Source organism: Adelges cooleyi, unplaced genomic scaffold (genome assembly GCF_023614345.1).
Source record: "Adelges cooleyi isolate 19-005CV unplaced genomic scaffold, UGA_ACOO_1.1 ACOO_flye_CR_arks_rails_tigmint_CR_PRNA_308, whole genome shotgun sequence".
Lineage (NCBI taxonomy): Eukaryota > Metazoa > Arthropoda > Insecta > Hemiptera > Adelgidae > Adelges > Adelges cooleyi.
The window spans coordinates 1047241-1073188 of record NW_026095979.1 but is presented as its reverse complement, the minus strand read 5'-3'; the positions used below and the strand labels follow the sequence as shown (position 1 = coordinate 1073188).

Here is a 25948-nt window from a genome sequence, read left to right as displayed (position 1 = left end):
CGCGTCTTGTATCCCTATAATTTTCGTTGTTATTATTACGATTATTGTAATTTCTACCGCCGCTATTACCGCTAGATCTGTTATTATTACCATTATTATTGTTATTGTAATTACGATTCCGGTTATTATTACCGTTATCGTCATCTCTAGGCCTGTTACTGTTATCTGAATTATTGTTATTGTTAAAATTGCGGTTCCTAAAATTATTACCATTATATCTGTTGTTATTGTTGTAGTTCCTATTTCTGGAATTGTTATCGCTAGCCCTATTATAATTGTTATAATTGCGGTCCCTAGTATTGTTACTATTATTATTAGGATTGCCCCTAAAGTTACCAGTATTATTAGAATTGCCTCTAAAATTATCATTATTTCTAAATGGCCTGTTATTTATGCTTGCTTTGACCCTCTCAAGCTCTTCCTTCAACTGTCTTACCTCATCGCTGCTGTTGCTTTCTCTGCTGACCCTGAGTTTCTCCATTTCCCTTTTTAAAAACTCAATCTCCTTTGCTGGGTTTTTTCGGATCGCATTAGCCACTTCATACGCCTTTACATTCTTCGTTATCTTATCTACTGACGAATTATCCAGTGAATATATTTTCCAGTAGACATCCTCTGGTAGACCTTTCAATATCAGTTTTGTTATCTCCTCTTCAGTCATTTTATCGCTCACTTGACTGCATTCGGTAACCACATTCAGAATGTATTCCTGTAAGCTCTCTTCCTCCTGTTTCTCTCTCTTATTTAAATTTTCTCTCAACAGTATTCGTTGCTCTTCTGAGTTGTAGTATTCTAAAAATTCCTTTTTCAAATCCGCCCATTTCAAATCTGCAGTTTTGGCCTCGATTCTCTTATACAATTTTTTTGCTTGTTCTCTCAAATACAGCGGAAACATTATTAGTCGTTGCGCCTCGCTCCAACCATTCGCGGCTGATATCCTATCATAAGTTTCCAGGTAATCATTAATATCTTCGGTCAGTCGACCGGAAAAACACTGCGGGGTGATACTCATTTTTACTTTGTGTGCGTCGAATACGAATCGTCCTGCCTCAGGACTTCCTTTAACACTATCGGAAAAACTAGACGCTTCCGCTGATGTAGAGGGCTTATCAGTTGCGGGCGCGTCTGTCTTATTATCAGAAGGGATTACAGTATTATCTAAGTCGTCAGACGATGTGGTACTATCAGAAGTGTCAGATATGTAACTATGGGGTTTAGCTTCCAAAACCTTATCTAGATTATCACTATCACTGTCCTCGTCCGAATTATGCGCGTCTACCAAAGGATTTTGCTTAAATGTCTCCCTTAACCTATTTTTTAAGACCCCTATTAGAGAAGATACTGGCGCTTCTTCTCCTAATTGCGCTAATATATTGATAAGATCGTTTTTCGTACAGTACCGATACAAATAACCCTTCTTATCTTGTTTCAGTAAACTAATTTTTTCAGCTAATGACCTATTATGAAATTGTGATAAAGTGTACTTTGCAGTACTAACGGCTTTTAACACAACAAAGTTGTCGTATTTATGAATAGGCACACTAACAAATGGAGTTTTAATATTCCTACAAACTTGTAACGCTTCTAGAGTATTAATTTGTTTTGCCTGTTTAAAATGCTCAACTAAGTCTGATGCCGATATGTCTTGGACATCAACGTTGCGATCAAAACCTAATATTCCCCACGATCGCGAATTTATACGAATCGTTTGATTATTTTCAACCCTTTTAATATAATAATTATACAGCGTCATATGTTACATATTAATCAAAATAATAAAAATGTATATTAAAAATAAAATCGTAAATTGTATTTAAGTGTGTTACTTAATGTCCAATATGACTAATAATTGTATTATAAAATATTTACTGTATTATGTATACAATGACATGAATTTAATAATTAATTTGCTGTATAATATGTCGCCTTATAATTTTTTAATTCTCCAAAGCAATTTGTACCCTAAATTACAAACCTCTACACAACCTGAGGGTAATACGTATATATTTAGTGTAGTTGTTTGGGGATCGTGTCCGTAGTCTCAAAAAATGGGCTCTCCCCTAGAGTAGAAATAAAACTAACGGAAAACGGCGCCTCCACCAAATTGTAACGTCGCTACTTGACTAGCTTACCAAACTAGTCTGAGTGCTCGTCGATAAGGTTAAAGTAGACGGCCCCCGACGGGAAACGGTTGGCTAGTCCGCTTTACGCCTAAGTAACCCTAAAGTCTCCTTTATAAATTTACTATATCGCCCGAGGAGCTTAACGGGCGATCACACTAAAATAACGGTAGTCGACACTCAGGTTATGCAGGCTACAAAGTATTTATTAATAACTAAAAAGCAGTGGCAAATCAATATACAAAATATGCAATATATATATATATTTATACAGTCTGACCTGAATACTGGCTGGTGATGATTGGGATCAGACCGGAGTCGAGCGGTGCGCACACAGAGATGACCGGTGATAACCGTAGGCGAATTAAGGTACACAAATAATAAGTAAGAAGGCTGTATGGATGCGTAGGCGCGTGATGGTAAATCTCGACTGGTTAATTAGATGATACGCGAATGTCATCTCAGTGTGTCAGCGCTCCCTACCTAATTAGGTCATTAGTGATGTGTCCATAGGTTCGGGGCGCGAAGTAACGGTCGGGCGAAATGTGACCGTTACAAAATCTAAAAAAAATGTTAAATGTAAGTTGTTATTGACCCGTTTAAATTTAATATCGTTGATGGAACTTGAATGGGTTATATCCGAAACAATCCAGCGAAAGAAAACAATTGAGCGCTCACGCATGATTAATCAAGTTGAAGAATTTGTTGATTATTTCATAAGTAATTATGATAATAACATGGAGTCCGTTACTGTTGACGCACACAATTCAAATGAATTTCAAAATATCATGAAGCTTTTAAAAACGATGCCTACTTCGGAAATGTACAAAATTATATCGAAAAACGACTTCAACTTTTCCAGCGAGCTTAAAATGTTTGCTCAAAAATACATATGCGAAAGTTGGTTGAAAAGAAGGTCACAAAATATTATAGACAACAAGGTAATTGTTATTAATTTCATTTTTCTTTTCTTTTCTTCTTTGCTAAATGCAATATTATTATTAGTTTAACCCTATTGTTTCCTTCAGGCGTATGCGTTTAATATTAAGCCTGATACTCAAGTATTATCTACAAACAGCATGACGAATGTATTCGATAACTGTAAAGAAAGTATTTCTCACCAGCCACCGAAAACTGATGACAATGATAATAAACAGGTGACTATAAAATTTATCAACTTATTATTGTATTTGTATAAACTAAATTTATTTTATACAATCATAGGCATTTGATTGTAACGATGGCCCATCTATATACGATACACGTCATGCAGATAACTATTCTCAGTTGTTCAACCAATTTCACTCATCTGCTTCACCTCAAATGTATATAGATAATTTTTATCGTACACAAGAATTAACTTAGTTTTTGTTTTAAAAATAAATAAAATACAATTTAAAAAATAAAATGTTTAGTAATTTATTAATAATCAAGTTTATTTACATTATAATTTATATATGTTTACAACAACATAATCTGTTTTTAAACATAATATATAACTGTATTTTATTATATAAAATAACTACTTAATGTAAACACTGTTATACAGAAGAAAAAATATACATATTGTATTTTATATGTATTTTATTATATAAAATAACTACTTAATGTAAACACTGTTATACAGAAGAAAAAATATACATATTTCTTTCTTTAACATATTTTAAAATCGGTTTAAATTTATTTCCATTTTAAATAATCCAAATACCATAGTCGTAACTTGTTTCCTCTAACAAGCGTACAATGGTCTGGGCTGTTATTTTTATGAAAAATACAACAGGTAAACGACGACGATGAGGCGCTGGTATTGTAAAGTTTAGATAAACTTGGACAGCCATAACTCTCCAAATTTTTTATACAGATGTTAGGCATAAATTCAGAGAGCAACTGTTGTTTTTGTAGTCCTTTTACATAGATAATTTTATATTTTAAAGAGTTTAAAATTCGGGTGATTTCTTTATAATCAACATCGCCGTACTCCATTGGAATTCTGTGATAATGGTTTTCTAACCATCTGTTAACGGCTTTCGACTTGGAGTTTTGATAATTATCAGTGAAATTGTTAAATTTGAATATCCATGTTTGTTCAGCCCATTGTTCAATATCAATCACAGACAATTCTTTTATTATGTACTTGTTCTGTGCTCCAACAATACATTGTATATCAATTATACCTGAAGCCATTATATTTGTGTGTGTGTGTGTGTGCATATACGCTATACAAATCCAATATAGACTACTGTCTTTTGTTGATTGATTCAATTATTTCTTCACTCATAACACTCACATTTTTAATTACACCATTAATTTTTTGTTCAAGGCGTATGGTATTATCATAAATTTCGTTTCCTCTTCCAATCAAAACGTTAGCTTTTTCTTCAACGCGATTGGCTATATCAACAATGTTCTCCAGATAGTCGGACAATAGTACTAATTTTAAACTGATTTCTTGTTTAAACAAAGCCAGCTGATCTTTATGGATTTTCAATACCTTAATTTCATTGCTAGTCAATCCTTCAATCAAATTGTTAAGGCTGCTTTCAAAATGTTCAACCTTTTCTCCACCGAGTAATAATTTATTGTCTAGTTTGTTTTCCAATTTTTCAATCAATAAACTGATGGCTAATACATTTCTTGAGAGTAATTTGTTTTCGGATTGTATTTGTGATAAAATTCGCTCGCGTTTACCACCGACTGTATTTCCAAACACATCCATATATAAAATACACACACGATCGCGTTGTACGTCGAACACGGAACACAATCTCTCGTTGACTGACGATTTATTATCCTTCAATGTCTTTAGAAGATATCCATGAATTGTGGGAGTTATCGAACCCATACCATTTAACATACATTTGGGTCTTGTTTCTTTTTATCACCTTTTCAATAAGATAACTATCCGGATATCTTGTTAATTGTAATTCTTCTTGGTAAAATCCCCCCAAAATCGGAGCGCCGGTACAGTCTTCAAGTAAGTAAGTCACAGGTGTCGTGTTGTTGACTTTTACAATAGTAAAAAGTTCACAGGTCCAACTTTCAATGTAACCCTTGGTAAAAATACTCTTGAAACCCGAAATTCTCACTTTTTGTCCAACTTTGAATTTAATTTTGGATTTAACAGAACGTTTTCTATGCTTAATTTTAACTGCTGAGGGGTTTTCATCAGCTTGCGTAGGTGTCATAGAAATAGACGAGTGAATGGAGTTATTGTATTTTTTCATTATTTCATCCAAAAATAAAAACCATTTGCGATTACCTCTAGCTGTAAACTCACGGTAAATATTCGTCTTAATTGTACGTATAAAACGTTCCGCAAATGAACATTTAACTGTGCTGAAAGTTGAGTAATGTTTAACATCATACTTTTCCATGAGTTTAGCGAAATGAGTACAATAAAACTCTTTTCCTCTGTCCGTATGAAGAAAGCTTGGATGACGATTGATAAAAATACCTGCCATAGCCTCAGCAACAGCATTACCGGTTTTAGTTTTTAGCGGTATGGCCCAAGCAAACTTTGTGAAACAATCGATGACTACCATTATGTATTTATATCCTTTGTTGACTTTGGAGAATGGAATAACTTCAAGCAAATCACATTCCCAAAGATCGTTTTTTCCTTTAACGACAACATGTCTTCTAACAAAGTTTTTTCTAGCTGGTCTATGCAATTCTTGTGCAATGTCTGACTTAGACATACTTTGGCATACGTTGAATAATACCAGCCTCGAAAAGCTCCTCCCAAATTGAGAGTATTTCGTTGGACACACCCGTGTTGCCGGCTGCTTGAGACGAGAGTAATAACTTGAGTCTCTCAACTAATTCATTTGGATCATTCCAAAATATATAAGTCTCTTTATACCCTTTCTGAAGCGACTTGGAAAGACCCGCTCCACTCGTAGAAAATAAACCACTTATGATATTCGCGTATTTCTTACCACCAACTTTGACTTTTTTTTTGTTTTTAGTTAAATGAGCAGAAGTAGCGACTAGTACTTGTTTATAATTTTTTAAATCCTCTTTATTGTATTTCTTAGGATCCTTGATAAACAATAGTTGAAGTAGTCCTTGAGTTAGTGGGAAAGGTGTGTTATCGATAAACATTGTTGATGTTTTTTCATCGAACACGACATTGTTGGATTCACCAAGAGATAATTGACCTTTGGAATCTTGCTTAACACCATACACTCTGTCTCTATTCTTAGATTTCAACCAACTGTTAACGTTGAAGTTATCAAGTTTTCCCACTCTTGAAGAAACACCATCCTCAACCAATGACGTATGCGAGCCTTCGTCCGTCTCGCTAATGACTTTATTATCCGCCACATAACTTTTGCCATTGTCATAAACTGATCGATCTGCAGATAAACGCTCGAGCGGTGAAATTATAGGTTTAAGTGTAGACGTTATCAAAGCATTGTTGTCCGCCAAACCCTGTTTTAAAGCGTTATATTTCTGTTTAATATTTTCTCTAGCTCGTATGAGTTCGGGGAGTACAAGCTTTGCATCGTCCATTGTGTCATGATAAGCGTTTCAATACGAATGCTGTGAAATCGACTCTCCATATCTTTTATATAATCACAAAGCAATCGAAACCACAGCGATATCGTCCTTCGTCTCTATTATCTTCTTTGCTGATCACCACAAAACCGAATTTTTCTCTATTCCAACAAGTCATGCAAAACTCCTTGAAACTCGCAAAGCTCATATCACCTGAACAATGATCATTGTACACATGCTTTAAGTTCAACTCGTCTTGTTTAAAGAGTATTATAAAATTTGAATTATCCCTGATCAAAAGTTTCGGGATTCTTGAGTAAGATTGTCCGAGATAAAAACAGTCTATATTGTTATGCCGCCCGCGAGAAAAAAACGATCTAACGATGTTTTGATTTTCACAAATTATATCATCAAACACCAGAATACTATTTTTGAGAACCTTTTCAGGAGTTACGACTTGCTCATTTTCATAAAAAGTAAACAAGCGCACCCCGGGTAGATTGTTTAAAATTCGTTTCAAAAGTATGTACTTTGGTTGATCAAGCGTCTTCGAGTAGATGTATACGTTTTCAAACTTAAGCCCGTTGAGATCCGTGAGCAAAGCATAGATTAGATTCGTTTTTCCACAGCCAGATGATCCGACTACCAAAGATCTTATTGTAGACGGGAATAATACACTATGTCGCAATCTCTTAGTTTCACACGACCCCGGTTGATCTGCATTGTGCACAGGAAGTTTCTGTTCTTGCTCTACAAATTTCATAGCTATATTATAGAACTGTCTCAAAATAAAACCGCATACGATGACGTCTAGTCGTACAGTGAAGTTCACCAGGGGTAGTGGTCTGTTAAATTCTGTTATAAATAACCTTCCGTTTGAACTACATTTACCCGGTTATAGGTAAGCTGTTTTAATAATAATAATAATAATACAATTATATGATATTAATCGTTCATTGCTGTTAGATATTGCGGACCCGGTACCAGACTAAAAAAACGTTTAAATCGTGGCGACAAGGGTATTAATTCTCTAGACGAAGCGTGTAAAACGCATGATATAGCATACAGCAAGAGTAACGACTTATTAGTTAGACACGCAGCAGACAAAGTTTTGGGGGAACGAGCGTGGGACACGTTTAAATCAAAGGACGCAGGTTTTGGAGAGAAAGCCGCTGCCTTAACGGTCGCAGGTGCTATGAAAGTAAAGAGAAAAATTGGTGCAGGTTGTGCCTTTAAAGCTGCTGTAAGAGCAGCCAAAATTGCCTTAGCGAAATCAAAAGTCGGAGGCGATCTAAATTCGTTGTCGAAAACAGCTTTGGTGGCGGCAAAAAATGTATCAACCAATCATAAAACTCTAAAAATTGGAGTTAAGAAGACAAACAAGAGGAAGAAAAGAAAAACTAAGAAAAAAAATGTTAAGAAGAAGAAAAAAGTTAACAAAAAGAAAACATCACCTACGATGTTGAGTAAAGTACCAAGGTTAATACCAATACCTAAAGCTGGAGGAGCTTTACCATTATTACCGATTTTAGCAGCTTTAAGCGCTTTTGGAGCTTTAACAGGAGGAGTATCGAATGTGATAAAGACAGCACACGAGTTAACATCAAATAAAAATGCAATTGTACCCATCGGAAAAGGTATGTTCCTAAAACCTTTCAGTGGAGGAAAGTATAAAATAGAAAACGGCAAGTACAAACGACGGTTGAGTGATAGTGGGTATAATATCAAAAAGAAAAAGAAGACTTCAAAAAACTAGACATGAAGCTGCCCAGTGATGCAATGTACGACTTTGAAATCATTAAATATGCAAACGCGTTAAAAATACCTCACTTCAGAGGCGTATATTGCAAGAATCAGTTGCCTGCACGACCTAAACGATTAGAGTCGCTCGTCATTAATCTAGCTGACGATAATCATCCGGTAGGTAGCCACTGGGTTTGCTTCAAGAAAATCAAAAAGAGGGTTTACTATTACGACAGTTATGGCAATTTGAGACCTCCGATTGAAGTTGAGAAATATTTGAACGGATGTGATATAACGTACAATTACGATAACCATCAAAAATATAATACGACAAACTGTGGTAAACTTTGTTTAGAGTTTCTCTCACGTCACCAATCTTCTTCTCGAACCGAGTGATGTCTTCGATTTCAATGAGCGGTAATTCTACAGAGTTGGAGTGTAGTTTTTTTCCTCCAATACAGACGCGGGCAAATAGTGAGATTTGTCTTTTGAGCTTGCAGACCAACAATGCGATTCCAAATATTTATGAAGGGTGTAATAAAATAGGAGTAAAGCAAGTCATAGGTGGTGTTGACAAGACTGATACAATTACTATACCTAAGGGATCTTACGAATTGTCGAGTTTGGAATCATATTTGAAAATTACACTCTCAAAATTAGGTGTTAAGACTTTTGAGCTGAAAGGTGATAATGCTACCTTAAAATGTGAGATGTTTTGCGATCAGGATATTGATTTTACATTGCCTGATAGTGTAGCCAGTTTATTAGGGTTTACTAATGCAGTATACAACCATGACGTTGTACATAAATCAGAAAACCCGATTAAAATATCACGAGTCAACTGTATAAAAGTCGACTGTAATTTGATATCAGGATCATTTGACAACGGATCACCCGGACACACGTTACACGAATTTATCCCCAATGTTCCCCCGGGATTCCAGATTAACGAAGTACCAAAGCACCCCGTTTATTATCCGCTAAATAGTACTTATATTAACCACGTGAGAATAACTCTTAAGGATCAAAACGGACGTCTTATCGATTTAAGAGGAGAAACTCTATCGATTCGTTTGCATATTAAACAACGTTATGGGTCTTAAATTCGGCAATATAAAAAGAAAGGTCATCAGCTATAGACCGCTCAGTGAGTCAAAGGGGCTTGATACACCAACGTCTGGTAAACATCGTCTTCGTCAACAACGAACGAGGAAAAAACATAAAAAGTTAAGCTCACTGAAGAAGAAAAAGAATAATAATAATAATAAGAAGAAGAAAAACAAGAATCTATCAACAAAAAATCTCTCCTTTTTAAAATCTCTAAACGTATTGTGAAAAAATGGACGGGTCTTATTTGGACGTTAAGGAGAAATTCGTTAACGAAACACCCATAGAGGATATGCATTACAGATCATACTTACCGTTTTCCAGCAGCGCTATGTCACGTGGAGATCAAATACGTATTGCTGTGCAAAATACAGACGCGTATACGTTGTTCTGTGAAAGTTACCTTTACATCGAGGGGAAAATAACCAGAGCCACGGGTGCAACGGGAAACTGAGTATTGCACATAACGGATTGGCGTTCTTGTTCGATGAAATTTCATATGAGGTTAATGGAGTTGAAGTTCAAAAGGTAAAAGACCCTGGAACGACTAGTCTAATAAAGGGGTACTGCTCGTATTCCCTAAACGATGTAAATAATTTACAAAATGCCTACTGGTCACCAAATGACGATGATCCTTCTATTACATATCATGCGGATGATTTTAAGTTCTCTGGAAGTATACCACTATCTCATTTGTTCGGGTTTGCCGAGGACTATAGGAAAATAATGATCAACGTAAGTCAACAGCTCGTGTTGAACAGATCACTGAAAGACGTGAACGTGTTACGCGGTACGTTGGAAACGGGTGTTACGTGGGCTGATGAGAGTTCCAAGAAACTCATGAAATCAACTGTTGAGCTAACAAAAATTGCATGGAAATTACCGGTCGTGCGAGTCAATGACCGGGAAAAATTAAAACTATTAAAAATCGTTGAATCTCACAAATCGTTACACTGTGCATTCAGAAATTGGGATCTATGTGTTTATCCTCAACTTCCTGAAACGACTAAGCATTCCTGGATGGTTAAAACCACCAACAGTGTAGAACGTCCACGTTATATATTACTCGCTTTTCACACCGCTGATAATGCTGGACTGTCAGGGAAACGTACTGAAAAATTCGATTCATGCTCCATCACCAATCTCAAAGTGCATTTAAACTCAGCTGAATACCCATACGAGAATGGTAATGAGGACTTTAGTAGAGGATTAGTCACACAGTTTTATCAAAACTATGTCAATTTTCAAAAAAATTACTATGAGAAAAAACGATCTCGTCCATTGCTCAACCGGGATGAGTTTGTAAAATATGGTCCGGTTTTTTGCATTGATTGTACACGGCAAAAAGATGATATTCAATCTTCTACAATTGACTTAAGAATTGAATTTGAATCATCTGCAAACATCGCAGCAGGGACCAGTGCTTATTGTCTAATTATCCATGACCGTATTATACAATATAACCCATTCAGCGGCGACGTTCGAAAATTATAATCACATATATATATATATATATTTAACTAGCTTTAAAATACACAGTGTATGGTTTACTCTTTTAATTTTATTTGTATAATGTAATTATTTAAATTTTAAATATATATATATATATATATACATATATCACTTTTTTTTTTTTACAAATTGTATGAGATTAATATTATATTTTCTTTCATTACATGTAAGCATTTTTATGAGTAGTTAACTAATTTTATTTTCCTTTTTTTTTTTTCTACAAACAAACATACATTAAGAAATTATATATTCTATATTTTTACTATTTACAATTTATGTACATTTATTTTTCTATTTTATTTAAAATTGACTAGAAAATATACACAATAAACTAATTAAATTTTCCTTTTTTTTTTTTTCTACAAACAAACATACATTAAGAAATTATATATTCTATATTTTTACTATTTACAATTTATGTACATTTATTTTTTTATTTTATTTAAAATTGACTAGAAAATATACACAATAAACTAATTAAATTATTATTTATTTTTTTTGTTTTTTCTCATGGCTTATTCCTCTTAATTAGCTATGTCCTCCTCCTCCTCCTCCTCCTCCTCCTCCTCATTATCAGGTTGCATATGATTTTGTTGAAGTTGTTGCTGTTGTTGAAGTTCACTAGAAAAATACAATACATCGGGTTAATATTTGTGTAGTTAAAACTAAAATATTATTTTAACTCACATTAACTTGTAATGACCGATTGCCAATGTATGTATGCGGTCTGGTAGAATGACTCGCTTATCATCATGCCAGTTTAGCGTAATCTTCATGTTTTTAATCGTTTTAATTTCGTGCTTATATGATCGAATTGAAATGTTCTCCCTATATGGAGTATATGATGTATAATTTATTTTCTTAACGGTTGAGTCGATTGCCCTCAAGTGAATGTTTGCGGTCACCGCTTTTCCATTTGTCACCGCTAGAGCTTTGCCATCAGCGACAGATGATTCAGCGACGGCGAACAGACAGCTTTTGAAATCTGAGACGGTTAAATGATTTTTTACTACATGCCCTCTAATCCCCTTGGCTCTAATTTTTTCCGAGGACACTGATGTTACTAAAGTCTCTTTCTCGAAAGCATACGACTTTGGTCTAAGGCTGATAAATTCATAAACCGTAAGACCGTTCGTCTCATCAGAAAAAAGCCCTGGGATTTTCTTTTTTGCTACAGAGTATGCAGGGTGATCAGAGGGTAGATTTGAAGTATCAAACCATTTTAACATCTCAGGATGTGCGGTCACCTCAGCGTAGAAATCTTTAGTTTTCACCAAGTAAACAAGAGAATCTAAAATTAATAATTAAATATTATTTACATACATACATAATGGTAAACTTCATTCATCTCTCTCTCTTTCTCTCTTTCTATGTTTTTTTTTTTTTATTACCTGTGTCTCCATACATAATTTCAACACGGTCCTTAAAATGTCGTTTCATCACATTATAATGAAAGTCATACATGAGGGTTTTACTTATCTCCAACACACAGAACCCAACATAAATTGGCTTACAAAAGTCAATTATTTTGTTTTCCAGTGTGAATGCAGATAAGTTCTCACTATATGTCGTGCAGTATTTAAAATTGTGTTTTTTTATTAGTTTGCTCGCACGTTTCGGAGTATTTACGAGTTCTATATTCGTCCTCAACCGCATACGCTCCATCATTTTACCTTGAAAATAAAGAGAAAACATAAAAAATATGTATGAACTTTATTATTATTATTATTTATTTATTAATTTTTTTTTTTTTTTTTTTTTCATGTTATTTACCAAACACAGAGTTATTCATAAGCTTGAAAAAATCTTTTTCGAAGTCGTTTGCCGCCCCCTGTCGCAATTTTGTATTAAGCTCTATATACACGGATAACCACGCAGACTGCTGGAATTCTAAGACCCTATGCACCTTTAAAATATAATTTTTTAAACATTTAGTTTTGTATTTGTTTATATTATACAATTGTATTATTTTACCTTTTCTACCCGAAGCCCATTAGCAATCGCCTGTTTCAAGTTTAAATAATGTACTACATAATTTTCTTTCTTTTCAAAAGTTGTTAACAACTTTTTCACTCTTGAATTGGGCGGGCATTTAGTTTCTGGCAAAAATGGAAGCTCGTTATGTGCATCGTGGAGGCTCTCCGGGTATGAGATGTCAACCTCAAAAACTAGTCCTGTTGAGGAATGCTCATCCATACCATCTAGTCTTTGAAGAGTCTCATTAGGATCTTCTGTCACCCATTTAAAGCCTCCAAATGGCATGAATTGAGATAAAGCCCACCCATACAAGTTGTTAACATCTTGGTACATTATCCATGTGTCTGGGAGCTTCGGGTCGTAATTAGGTGCTTTCGGGTTATTAGCTTTCGCATATTTTAATGTCGACTGGGTTAATCCACCACGGATACCACGTTCAAACATAAGGTTCATCTCATAATCACTGAGTAATTCCAACGAGACACCTGTGCAGAGTAGCATGGCATCGAAGCTCAGACCTGGGCTTGTAAAGTAGTGAGCGGCATCTAAGTTGTATGTACGCATACAAAGGTTCCTAAACGCTTCGAATACATCGCAGAGCATTAGGGTGTCTATTTTTAAGTATACATCCGAATACTCGCCCAGTGTTTGACAACGAAACTGCTTCCATACTTTTAATGCATGATCATAGTCTTCTTGACTGATGTGGGATTCGCTGAGATCATTAAAGAACTCTTTTTTGTCCGGGAGTTTCCTTTCTTCCAACTTATCCCAATCAGAAGTATAAGAGTATGGATAAACGCCTTTTCGTGTCACCAAATTAATATCGAAGCCAGCAAACTCTTTTGCCGTCTCATGGAACAACCCTATGTTTGATGTGCGCAAATTATCCGAAAGGGAGGCTAAACTTGCGGCCATAAAACGGAAAGTATCGACAAAACGGACGGAGAAAGTGTTCGTAACGAACTTTGAGAACGAAATATACTTCTCCTCCGTGTTTGGTATCACCGTTATCCGTTTGCTGTCATTTCCTAATTGCCGGATGATATAATGAGCGTCATAACCGCTCATGTTATGCATAAAACACGGTACATACTTTGTTGTCACGAGCTTTAAGTTGCATTTATTGCATAGGGTCCGTCTAAATTTCCCTGTCAGATGGTCGTGGTCGGCTGTTTTGAGGTTGTTCTCTGAATACTGCGTCTTGCAAAACTCACATGCTGTGTTCGCAGTATGAGCAGCAACCTCTTGTTCACTCATTATTAAAGGCACATTAGTATTTTTTAAAAGCTCGCTAATTTTCATTGCCTCCTCGCTTATGTCAGCCACAAATCGTTTCGCCACTTCGTCGGGTTCCGATAACCTGCTGCCTCTGTGCAAAACTATTGACCTCCGAATGTTGTACATATCCAACAGTTCTTGAGGTACCTCATCTGATACTTTAACGATGAACGCATAGCTCATTGCGACATGTTCATGAAGTACCTCTGTGTTGGCGCCTATAGTTTTGTCGGACTTCACCAGCAAGCTCTCAAAATCGGCATAAATTGCAAACGGAACTTTTTGGGTTTTTTGCCATGCTTCGAATTTCAACTTTGTACCCTCCTCTGGCATTATTGGTAATACAGGCTTGTACTCACCACAGATTTTCTTATGCTGTAGGAGTGCTTCTCGCCCGTGCGGCTTGTGTAATTTGGGTATAAAGTTGAAACCTGTAAAGCACCGTTTGCAATAAATCATTTTAGACGTGTTTTTGGTCTGCTGGCACTGAACCAAACGAGCGAAATTGGTTATGTGCGTATAGTGGCTGACTTGTGCTTTGTTAGTAATAAGCAGAAGGTCGTGGTGGTCCTCTTTCTCATCATCAACTACCCGCAACGGGAATACTACGTGTTTTATTTCTCCTCCAGCTTCTTTTTTTTCCTTTAATCCGAACACATTCACCGAGGTAGAAGGATTATTTTTTTCAAATAATCTGATATCTTTAAGCGGAGTAGGGTAGGTTATACCAGAGAAGTCGTATAGTCCATCTACTCGTGCATAATTGGCTTCTATACGATCTCTGTGTACCCCTGTAACCCTTTTTGCCAGTATCGCCCATTGGAAACATTTCTCATCGATATTTTGTGGGTTAACTATTGCCCACCTGTTTCGAATATCTGCTGGCAGGGTTATATATGATGAACCCCCTAGCGGAGTATATTTGTATACCCCTAGAAGGAGTCCATCGATGTTTAACAGGGAAAAACCACTACCCCGCCCCGTGTACTCTTCTTCCTCGGTGAGTAATGTTCGAAATGCATTGTCAATTTCGTCCTCAATATTTGTGTCCTGGAATATCTCCTTTGCTCCAGTTTTAAACGACCTATTTTCTTCACTATTCTCCTGGTGTGGAATATTATAGGTCGCCTCCAACTTCAGATTGAATTTAATAGGAGATTCCAGAACACAATTCCTGAGCGTTGAGGCCAACTCATCCCTAATCAAATTTAAAAACATATGGTATCCGACCATTTGTTCTACGTTTTTTCTATAAAACCACCGAATGTTGCTTTTAAGGGATGAGCCCGTCTCCACAAACCCAACCTCTGATATGCTCCTTAACCGTGATATTTTCATACGCTTGCTTTTTTTAGAATTATCGTTATTGCTACTACTAGTAGAGGCATTAATAGTAGTAATAGGTCTTTTGTTTGCTGACGAAGACGGTCCTGCAGCACTAACTAAAAATAATATATACCTTTAAATATAAATTTAAATATACACGGTTTAAAAAAAAAAAAAAAAAAAATTTAAAAATTTAAAAAATGTACCATTCATTGCCTGAGGAATGTTATGAACGCCTACGCCGACTAAAGATCCTATTGCCTCATTATAGTCAATACCATACTTGACTAGGTCTAGTTTAAAAATATCGAAAACAATATTTATTTAATATAGCACTTAGTAATTTAAATGAAAAAGTAAAGAAATACATAGAATATTAAACTGTCGGTACTTACGGTGTATTTTCTGTACATGGTTGGATAAATCATCTGTTCTAATAAACGACGCTAAGCATAACCGGCACGTATGTCTTATACCGTAATGTACTGCTTTCTTGTGTCGCACTACATTTTTAACCGACGTATACACTTTTTCACATTGATCGCACGAGAACATAATTGTTTTATTTTATAAACTACACGATATAATAAGTATATATAATATATATATAGATGAAGCAGAAGAAAAACTTGTTTAAAGATTGAAGGCAGATAGAAGACTGAACGTGTAACAGTTTACTTCTTCGCTGCTGGTAGTATCTGTTTTTATAACAAGAGTGTCATAAAAATGTTTAATTTTATGTGATCGGTGGGGGTAAAATATAAGAGGACTTTTTGGTAAACAAAAATATGAACTTATTACGCTCGCAGCACCTGTTTACTGGATATTAAAAAAAAAATATGTTAACGCGGCTGTATACACACACGCTTGCACCTGTTTACTGTAGTAAGTAAGGATTAAATTGCATGTGTTAGGATAAGAAAAAAAAGAAAAAGAGAAGAGTTTGCTTCTCACGATGCCCACCCCCAACCCTCTCAGTGAATGTGTATAAAAACAAAAACATCTGCTTTTTAAGCTCGCTGCACCTGTTGTTTTCTACTATATAATTACTGAAGAAGATGAAAAAGATGACGGAGCTGTGAAAAAAACTTTTTCAGAGATCGAAGGCGAACAAAGGACTGATCGTGTAGTAGGCTACTTCTAAGCTGATGCTGTTAGTAACATTAAAAAAAAAAAAAAACAGAAATGCTTGTTTTATAACAAGAATGTCATAAAAAAAAAAATGATCAATTATTAAAAAAAACTATGTTATCGCGGCTGTATACACACACGCTTGCACCTGTTTACTGTAGTAAGTATGGGTTAAATTGCATGTGTTAGGATAAGAAAAAAAAAAAAGAGAAGAGTTTGCTTCTCACGATGCTCGCCCCCAACCCTCTCGGTGAATGTGTATAAAAACAAAAACATCTGCTTTTTAAGCTCGCTGCACCTGTTTACTGTATAGTAAAATATAATATCACAGACGTGTCTACACCTGTCGAGGACATCTGGATGCGGTGGTGGTGGCGGCGGACAACACTTGGAGGGGCGGACTTACTAAGCAGAGGGGGGATAAGACGGGGTCAAGGGGACTGGGGGGGGGGGAGAGGGGGCTTAACTACAGCAGGGCGTGGACAGGACGCGGGGTACAACTATGGACGGGGGTTGCACCGGTTCTTACGGGGGGTGGAACACTATAGACGGGGATGGGAGGGGTGGGGGGGACTACTATAGACAGGGGTGGGGGGGGAGACCTATGGGTGGGTAACCGGATCCCCGGATCCGCGGGGCCCCAGCTCAGACAAAATATATCTACTCATAACCAAATGCTTTAGCAAACGATGTCCAGCTTTTTCCCATTAAAAATTTTGTCATAAAACAAGCTCTTTTCGTCGTATACACTTCAGCATTATTTATCCATCCTCCGATTGATCCTTTTACAGCCATGTTAACATTCAACTGCGATAACGAATACAATGAAAAACTAACTCACACGGAACACAACGTGATTCTGATATTTTATATTAATTTATTATGAACAGTATGCATTCATGTGTGCTATAAAATATAAACATGCTACTTTTTAACTAACAATATACATTGTAGGTATGTAGTATACTAGTTGCATACCTAAAAATGCTAGTTTTTAGTCGATTTTAGGACACAGATATTCCATATAATATATTTAGCTTGTTTAATTACATATTAATATCGTATCAATTTACTAACGGTTATTGAATCGTCGAATGGAATCAAGAATGTGCTGTTGCCTTTTAATTCCAACACAGTCGGTGACCTCCTGCTCAAATATATATTGTACTTCAGCAAATGTGTCACCGTAGGTTCACAAGACGAATATTGCTTAATCTTCATGCGGAACTCTCCCTGCAAAAAAAAAAAAAAATTAAACCAACAATACCGGTAGAAGTTTTTTGTTTTTAAACTTTTTGTTGCTGTATTATGACGTTTAATATTACCGCAGGTAGATTTGGAAGAAACTTTGGCGTAAATCCCGTAGAGGCCGTTTGGCAAATAATAACAAAAATAACAGAGAAACGGATCAAGTACATGGCTGGTTAATCGAATTATAAATTAATAAATAAAATAAAAATGTTTACATAAATATAAGAAATTAAAAAGAAAGACGATATTTTCTAGAACAAGATAATTTATGCAACGCATGCTCCAATGAAAATGTCATTTATTATTTTTACCGGGTTTATTATTATCATTAAAAAAAAAATAGTTCATATATCAGATTCTGGCACTATAGAATATTGTTATTGCTTCCCATAAGTATTAATTAGCGTGATCTATCTTATTCATGACAAATCTAATAACGCCGACCATTGCCAAAAAAATGTTTGAAAAAAGCGACCTTCTCCATTGTACCATTGTTGACTATTAAATAACACTTATTATGTACACTGTAATTGTGCGGTAAAAAATCATCTAATTATATGCATTAGGCTGTAGGTAACCGATAATTGTACTTGCCGGTATACCGTCCAATGATTTTCGTTCGGTCATCACATTTTCTAGCGATGATGCAAAAAATACCTTCTTTTTTCGGAGCCGTATTTTACTTTAAAAAATAAACATTGATTCGTCAAGTTAAAAACAGAATAATTATCTGATTTGTCAGCTATGTAAAAACAACTGTCTCGTTCGAGAATGTTACGGACGATTCTGCATCGATCAAAGCCAGAAAAACAAAATATGTTTTAAATAGACTATTATTTGTATTTTATTTTATTATTATTATTATTATCCAATAAAAACATATATTATAGTTGTCCATATAGTCCACTTTAACTTGAACGGTCTGTTTTCAAGAAGTTTTTCGTAGATAATTTTAAATAAAATGTTTCAATAAATTTCAACCAATTAATTTGCCGGTTATTTTGTATAAGCAACAAGATACTATAATTAATTTAAACCCAATCTTCTATGAGTAAAAGCCATTTTGGTTTATCTTAGACCAAAAAGTTCGGCAAAATGTCGACTACATAACATTGTCCAATTTCAATTCTGCAAAGATATTCTGGTGCTTATTGCTATGTTATGAAGGAAGCCGATTTTCATTTAAAAATTGCCGTTTCCTGTAATTTGACAAATGCAATTTTTTCGATATTAAAACGCGGTTCTTTTGCATAAAAAAATCAAAAATTTGTTTTCTATATTACCTAGTAAAGTTGCCAAAGAATTTAAGTCGGACCTACTTGGGTAGTAGAAATTTTCTAAAACATCAAAAAATCTTGACTTTCTACGATAACAAACCGAGCCGTAAATTTAAAACATTTTTACATGATATTATGAATATAATGTTATACGCATAAGTTATGCGTATAACAGACATAAGTTTCAATGAAAAAAAAAAAAACTTATTACACTCAAGTGCCATTTTTAGACATTAAAAAAAAATGTAATAAGCATCAATATACGTATCTATAGTCATATCTATTTTTTATAAATACATATTTTTTTCTAGCTCCGTTAATACATGATAAATTAATTAAATAATGAACACAAAATATTGTCTTTTCTGTTTAGATTAAAAAAGATAAACATTTGTGTAAAAATTATATTAGGGTTGGCTAAAACAATTTTTTTTTTTTGATATTTTAATTTTTAAATAGTTAATTGGCCTGGGAAGGACCACAAATATTTTTTATATAATTGTTTTTACTACTTTATATAGTATGAACGAAACGGGAAAAGGTGATAGAAAAGAAAAATCAATTTGGGTTCATGCCATGGAAATCAACTATGGCACCAATATTTTTTATGAGGCAAATTGTGGAAAATGTTGAGATGGATGAGTGGAGTGACTAGGGAAGATAGAATAGGAAATTAATACAAAAAGGGGAGTCTAGGAGTTCAGAGTTGCATGAATTGTGGAAAAAATGAGAGAGAATAGGTTTGAGATGGTTCGGTGTATTTGTTTTAATTTATATAATTTATTCTATTGAGTAAATGTCATCTTCGGTTTCTTTTCGGCCTAAAAGCCCTAACCTACTCAGAATGATCGGATTACAATTTTCTGTAAAGACATTCTGGTTCTTTTAAACTACTCCTCTACTGGACTGAGTAGGAAACCGATTTTCATTGAGAAAAAAAAATGCAGTTTCTTGTGATCGAGCAAATCTGTTTGAAAATTGTTCATGACATTAATACAGAACCAAAATCGGACCATCGTAAGTAGTCTACATTTAACATTTTGTCTGGGTTTTTGGTTTAAAAAGTCAAACGGGCCGCGCGCAATCCCCACACACACACGTTGTCGTTATCATAACAATATAATCAAATAAGAGAGCAATAACCAGAAGGGAAACCTAGTCGGCACCGATAAGCGTCCGACATTCATTTTGTTTCAAAGTTTCCCTTCTGGTTATTCCGTGTTCACACCGCCCGTTATCATTGTCACTGTTATCAGTACGGCTCGTCCGAGCGCCACCGGAGTGCGTATCGGTTCTCTCTCCGGGATCGCCTTGAATCATCATAATACTATTAGCCCAACGGCCAATAGCTGTTCACCAATCGTTCTTTTATTATTTTTTACATTAATAAAATTTCATTGTTGTTATCTTTCATTCGGCCGCCCCCGCCCATCGGCAACCGCTCGTCTTATCTTTCCGCACGGCGTTTGAAGAAAATATCTGAAATAAAATATGTACTATACTCGTGTGGTGGCCGAAACGCGACACTGTCCCCGCGTTCGTCAATAACATAACTCACGTCAATCGTTTAAACGAAAACAAAAACAACCGCAATAATATCTATATTATATTTTAAAAATTACATGAAATCTCACAACGGCAACAATATTAAATGAACAACCGAAAACATGGGCACCGCGACAGCCCGTTTGACCGTTCGTCGGTTGTCGTCGGCTAATGGCCTTTGTTGTTGTTGTCGCCGCCGTCGTCGTACCGCCGAAAAGACCTCGCCTTGATAATAATAATAATAATATTAAAATTAAAATACAATAGTCGAGTTTTCGCACGTTATTTTCCGCGAGCTTTGTCGTTTTGTGCGTTCGCCTTCTGGCCGGAGAAAACCGCCAAGGAAAAGATGAAAAAAAAGGTAAACCTACCATTAACATTAGTAAAATGGAATGAAAAAGAAACTGTGACGATTTGAATTTATTTTAAAAAAGTCATCGGTGTTTTTTTATTCCTTTTTACGCTCCTTTGTTGTAAGCGGCGTACGCTTTCCGTGATAACGTCGACAATAGTGTTTTATAACATCGTTCGGCTGTACACTATCGGATCATATTTTTTTTCGTTTCAGGTGCTGTTGATGGGCAAAAGCGGTTCGGGCAAGACCAGCATGCGGTCGATAATTTTCGCCAACTACATTGCCAAAGACACTCGACGACTGGGAGCGACGAGTAAATTGAAAAATATAGTACCTACTGCGATTTGGGTCGTTGCACGTGAAATCGATCCGCTCAATAGTTCATTAACGGTTTAGCACATTAGTTACACTATAAATTACATTACGTTTGCGCGATGTCGGCTCTGTAAGTACATTTTCGCAAGCATTATCCGTAACACTGTACTCGGTTTTAAGTATAAACCGATAAGGTATAACGCGTTAAACAAATAATCTTTGATTGATCTACCGCAATCGGTTAATTGGTATTCTTTATAAAACGTCTCTTTTTCCACATTTGACAATCGAGAATCACTTTTTAAAAAAAAAAAATACTCATAATATGTCGTCATTAATTTTCGGTCATCAATCAAGATGTATCCCACTGTAAAAAACGTCAATCCATCGATTACTACGCCAAGTGCGAAATATACACAAATAATATTTGATTTCACACAGAATGGCCCAATCGCAAGGTTTATTCAAGCCAAACACAAATTATTATTTATTAATCTTAATAATTATGTCCACAGTCGACGTCGAACATTCTCACGTTAGATTTCTAGGCAACCTCGTTCTCAATCTCTGGGATTGCGGAGGGTAAGCGATACGTAACCATTACTAGGATGGTTAAGATTCGGTTTAAGAGATTACAATTTATTTTTAACACATTGGTTTTTGCAATTTAGACAAGAAGCATTCATGGAGAACTACTTTGTCAGCCAACGCGAGAACATCTTTCGCAACGTAGAAGTGTTGATTTACGTGTTTGACGTAGAAAGTCGTGATGACGAGCTGAAAAGAGATTTAAAGTATTACCAATCGTGTCTGACGGCCATTTACGAAAATTCACCGAGCGCCAAGGTGTTTTGTCTAATACACAAAATGGATTTGTTGCAAGAGGATCAAAGGGATAAGGTGAACAAATCATACGACATTGCTGTCGACTGTTTTGTCACAATACGGTTTAACTAAAACATTGACTTGATTACTTTTTTCTGTTTACAGATATTTTCCGAACGTGAAAACGAAATAATAAACATGTCCAAGCCAGTGAACTGTACTTGTTTCAAAACGTCCATTTGGGACGAAACGTTATATCGGGTAATTATACCAGTGGCATAGTAGTGTACAAGGGTATAATATGCTGTGTGTACTTCCAAAATTGTGTGGAAGGAATGGCAATTTGTAGAAGTTCAAAAAAAGAAAACATAAAATATTGACAAAAACAATGACATAACAAATGCATTTCTCGTTTAAAGTTTGCTCATTTTTTTTTTTTATTTGCAACATCAATCCAATTTACGCTAGAAATGTTTTTAATTTAGCATCTCATTGTTTTGAAAAAAATCTGCCGCTTATTCTTCGAGAAGTTTAAGTTAAATTGTGTAATTAATCGCACTAATTGACGTTTCCAGTGGATAACTTGAATAGTCGATGACAGATCGTTCACATCAAATTGTTTTTTTTTTTCAAGTGACAAATGTTAAAAATTAAAAGTTTTGCACGTTTTTGTTTTTTAATTTATTACTAACCGATTATTTTTCTTTCAGGCGTGGTCTTCGATCGTGTACAAACTCATACCCAACGTCAAAGAGCTAGAACAAAGTTTGAAAATGTTTGCCGACCTTATGGACGGAGACGAAGTGTTATTGTTCGAACGGGCGACATTCCTCGTTATATCGCACTGTCAAAGAAACTTGCACCACGACATACATCGCTTCGAAAAAGTGTCCAACATCATCAAACAGTTCAAACTCAGCTGCAGGTCGGTGTAGCGCTTTAAAAGTGTTTGTCGTTATGGTGTTTAAAAAAAAAAAAAAAAAAAATGTTTCAACCTCACCCTAAAGTATTTAAAACGCTCGTTGTGTATTTGTATGTGCACGCAGTAAGGTGGCCGCCCAGTTCCAAAGCATGGAGGTGAGAAATTCCAACTTTGCTGCGTTCATCGACATTTTCACCACCAACACGTATATCATGGTCATCATGTCGGATCCACACATTCGTAAGTACTCGATTGTTTTTTGGAACGATATTTCATACGTTAAGTTGCATTTTGACAATATTTGTTTGGATTTAATGTATATAAAAAAAAAAAATTCATTTTTATATAATATAATATGTATGTGTTTTCAATAATAGTAATATTATGTTCGTTAATTTTTCTTCGACATCTTTTTCTCAAATTAACAAAAAAACTGTAAAGCAAATACAGATAAAAACGGGGTTCGGTGACGTAATAATATATCGGCAGATTAAAAACTTGTTTTTGATAAAAAAAATTATTCGTGACCGTGTGTTTGGTTCAAATCACTTCAATCAATATACATGTTATATTTCCTAACGATAAAAAAATTACCAAAAAAAGTTATAACTATCATCAGTTTAGAAAACACTTGTAAACATATTTTGTAAAAAAACATTTAAAAAAAGTGTTGTAAATAATACATAAATTATGAATATTAGATTTTATTATGATTACACATAAATCATAAAGAACTAACAAATGTACAACTTTCATTAAATACTTAACTCATCATTTGATGTGTGAAAAACATAATTCTAACTATCTTGGAACTTATGAATCCGTTCTCAAACCGTTTGATTGTTGTCGGTTAGTTTAGATGTGAAGACCCATTTTTTTACCTCTTGAGTGTGTAGGTCCCATTTTAATTATTGATTATATTTTTAAAATTATCAAATTTATTTCAGATTTTACACATACACTCTTTTAAACATTAAAGTTGAAAAAATTCATCAGTCCTTCCGAAATTCAAAACATGAACACCTTAAGAATAATAATTGTGTCCAAGTTTAGATTACAAAGCGACAATACCTTTACGACAAATAGTTATTAATTATTTTTATACTATATAATATAGCTTTGACGTCTAAAACCATTTTTTTTTTTTTAACTTTTCTGGTGTAAGGTAAAATTTGTTTGGAAACTGTTTTCTCTCATTTAGGCATGATATGGGAAGGGGGAGGAAGGCAAGGACACTCAATATACATTGAAGACACATGAAATTGTGTTACCCTTAAGACTACGTAAATTATATTTATATATATGTGTATTTTGAGTATCGTATTGAAGTTGTGATTGTCTTTTTTTCTTTCTTTTTAGCCTCGGCAGCGACTTTAATCAACATCAAAAACGCCCGTAAACATTTTGAAAAATTGGAACGCAAAAGCCAAGCACACCAGAACAACAGCAGATAAAACTAATTAAGTGAACCCAACCAATGGTATAATGTAAACTAACGGTATATTATATTATAAATTGTGGGTTCACTGTTCCGTCGTGTATGATTAATGTTTACATTTGTATCGACAATCGTTGTTTTGATTTATATTATCGTTTACAATTTATTAAATTATTATTATACTATTATAAGCAACCGCTTGAGATACTAGCTTGTCTACTAGCTCACCGTACAATTATACTTACATTTACGTTCACACTTTTCCCTTCAATTTTCTATAGTGTCGAGAGTAGTCGTCGGCTGCTGCGTCTCGTAACTTACTCCTCGAGCTTGCCACATTCGCCTTGCTGCACAGTTATGATAGATTTTGTTTGTATAACATCATAATAATGTTCCTTTATGCAACACAATATTATGTAAGCTAAATGTTTATTTTCACAGTTACTATACGATTGCCATTCATCCGATAAAAAAATTTACCAAGATCCTCTTTCTCCTCACCCCGTAAAATTATCACTTATAACCCTAATAATGTGACGTTATAATATATATGTATTTTTTTAATGTATCTTTGTTAATATGTATGTTAAATTATTATTATTATTATTATTATCAACTCGTCGATTGTAACAATTATTAAGAAAATAAATGGAGATGTTATATTTTTTTTTTTTTTTTAGAAATCAAAATTTGTTTTGAATGTTTTAATAAGACGAGTACTCGAATTTGTTAATCACTAATTTGTTTGTTATTAGATATAGTAATCCCATCGAAAACTGTGCTGAAATATTTAAATAAAATAATACACAAGGTTAATCTAACCTATGGTTAGTCTATGTCGATTATAACATTGTTAATTTTATTGAGATTTTACAATTTTAAATACTTTAAGCGAGAATAATAAATAGACAAGCCGGCATTTTGGCCTATCTCCCAAGCTAATTTATCATTTGAAGTATCACAAAAATAATGTCTACCGTATAGATGCTGATAAAAAATTTAATCTGTCACATCGGGTACTCTCTCAAAGAAAACAACTCTAATTATAATAACTTAATCTCAAACGAAAAATATTAGCTTGGGGATAGGCTAAAAATATATTTTTTTAACTTACTTTTATACTTAAAAAAAATAAATAGATGAGGTAAGAGCAAAACTTTTTAAACAAAATTGTTTAGACTACTCTCTTTTATATAAAAAAGGTTATTTTTGTTTAGTTTTTCATACTACGACTTGCCCTTTCAGACGATAGTAGCCTATCCAAATAAGAAATCCATAAAATTACAGATCTCCAGCTCTACAATTAAGTACATCCTTATTCAT

General features: G+C 34.6%; 2 protein-coding genes across 2 annotated transcripts; one reads left to right on the top strand and one right to left on the bottom strand.

Annotated features, from left to right (window-relative positions):
- Positions 1 to 11506: 11506 nt before the first annotated feature.
- LOC126839822 (uncharacterized) lies at positions 11507 to 18575 on the bottom strand. The gene is made up of 8 exons (XM_050575237.1): positions 18543 to 18575; positions 17771 to 17930; positions 15541 to 15682; positions 15215 to 15438; positions 12957 to 14671; positions 12756 to 12888; positions 11670 to 12273; positions 11507 to 11603 (listed from the first exon to the last, which is right to left on the bottom strand). Exons 1-8 carry the CDS (start codon positions 18573 to 18575, stop codon positions 11507 to 11509), a joined length of 3108 nt encoding a protein of 1035 aa, XP_050431194.1.
- Positions 18576 to 20564: 1989 nt separating this feature from the next.
- LOC126839802 (ras-related GTP-binding protein A-like) lies at positions 20565 to 25274 on the top strand. The gene is made up of 8 exons (XM_050575217.1): positions 20565 to 21131; positions 21339 to 21438; positions 21956 to 22022; positions 22112 to 22340; positions 22431 to 22526; positions 22976 to 23190; positions 23312 to 23427; positions 24547 to 25274. Exons 1-8 carry the CDS (start codon positions 21120 to 21122, stop codon positions 24639 to 24641), a joined length of 930 nt encoding a protein of 309 aa, XP_050431174.1. The 5' UTR covers positions 20565 to 21119; the 3' UTR covers positions 24642 to 25274.
- Positions 25275 to 25948: the final 674 nt, after the last annotated feature.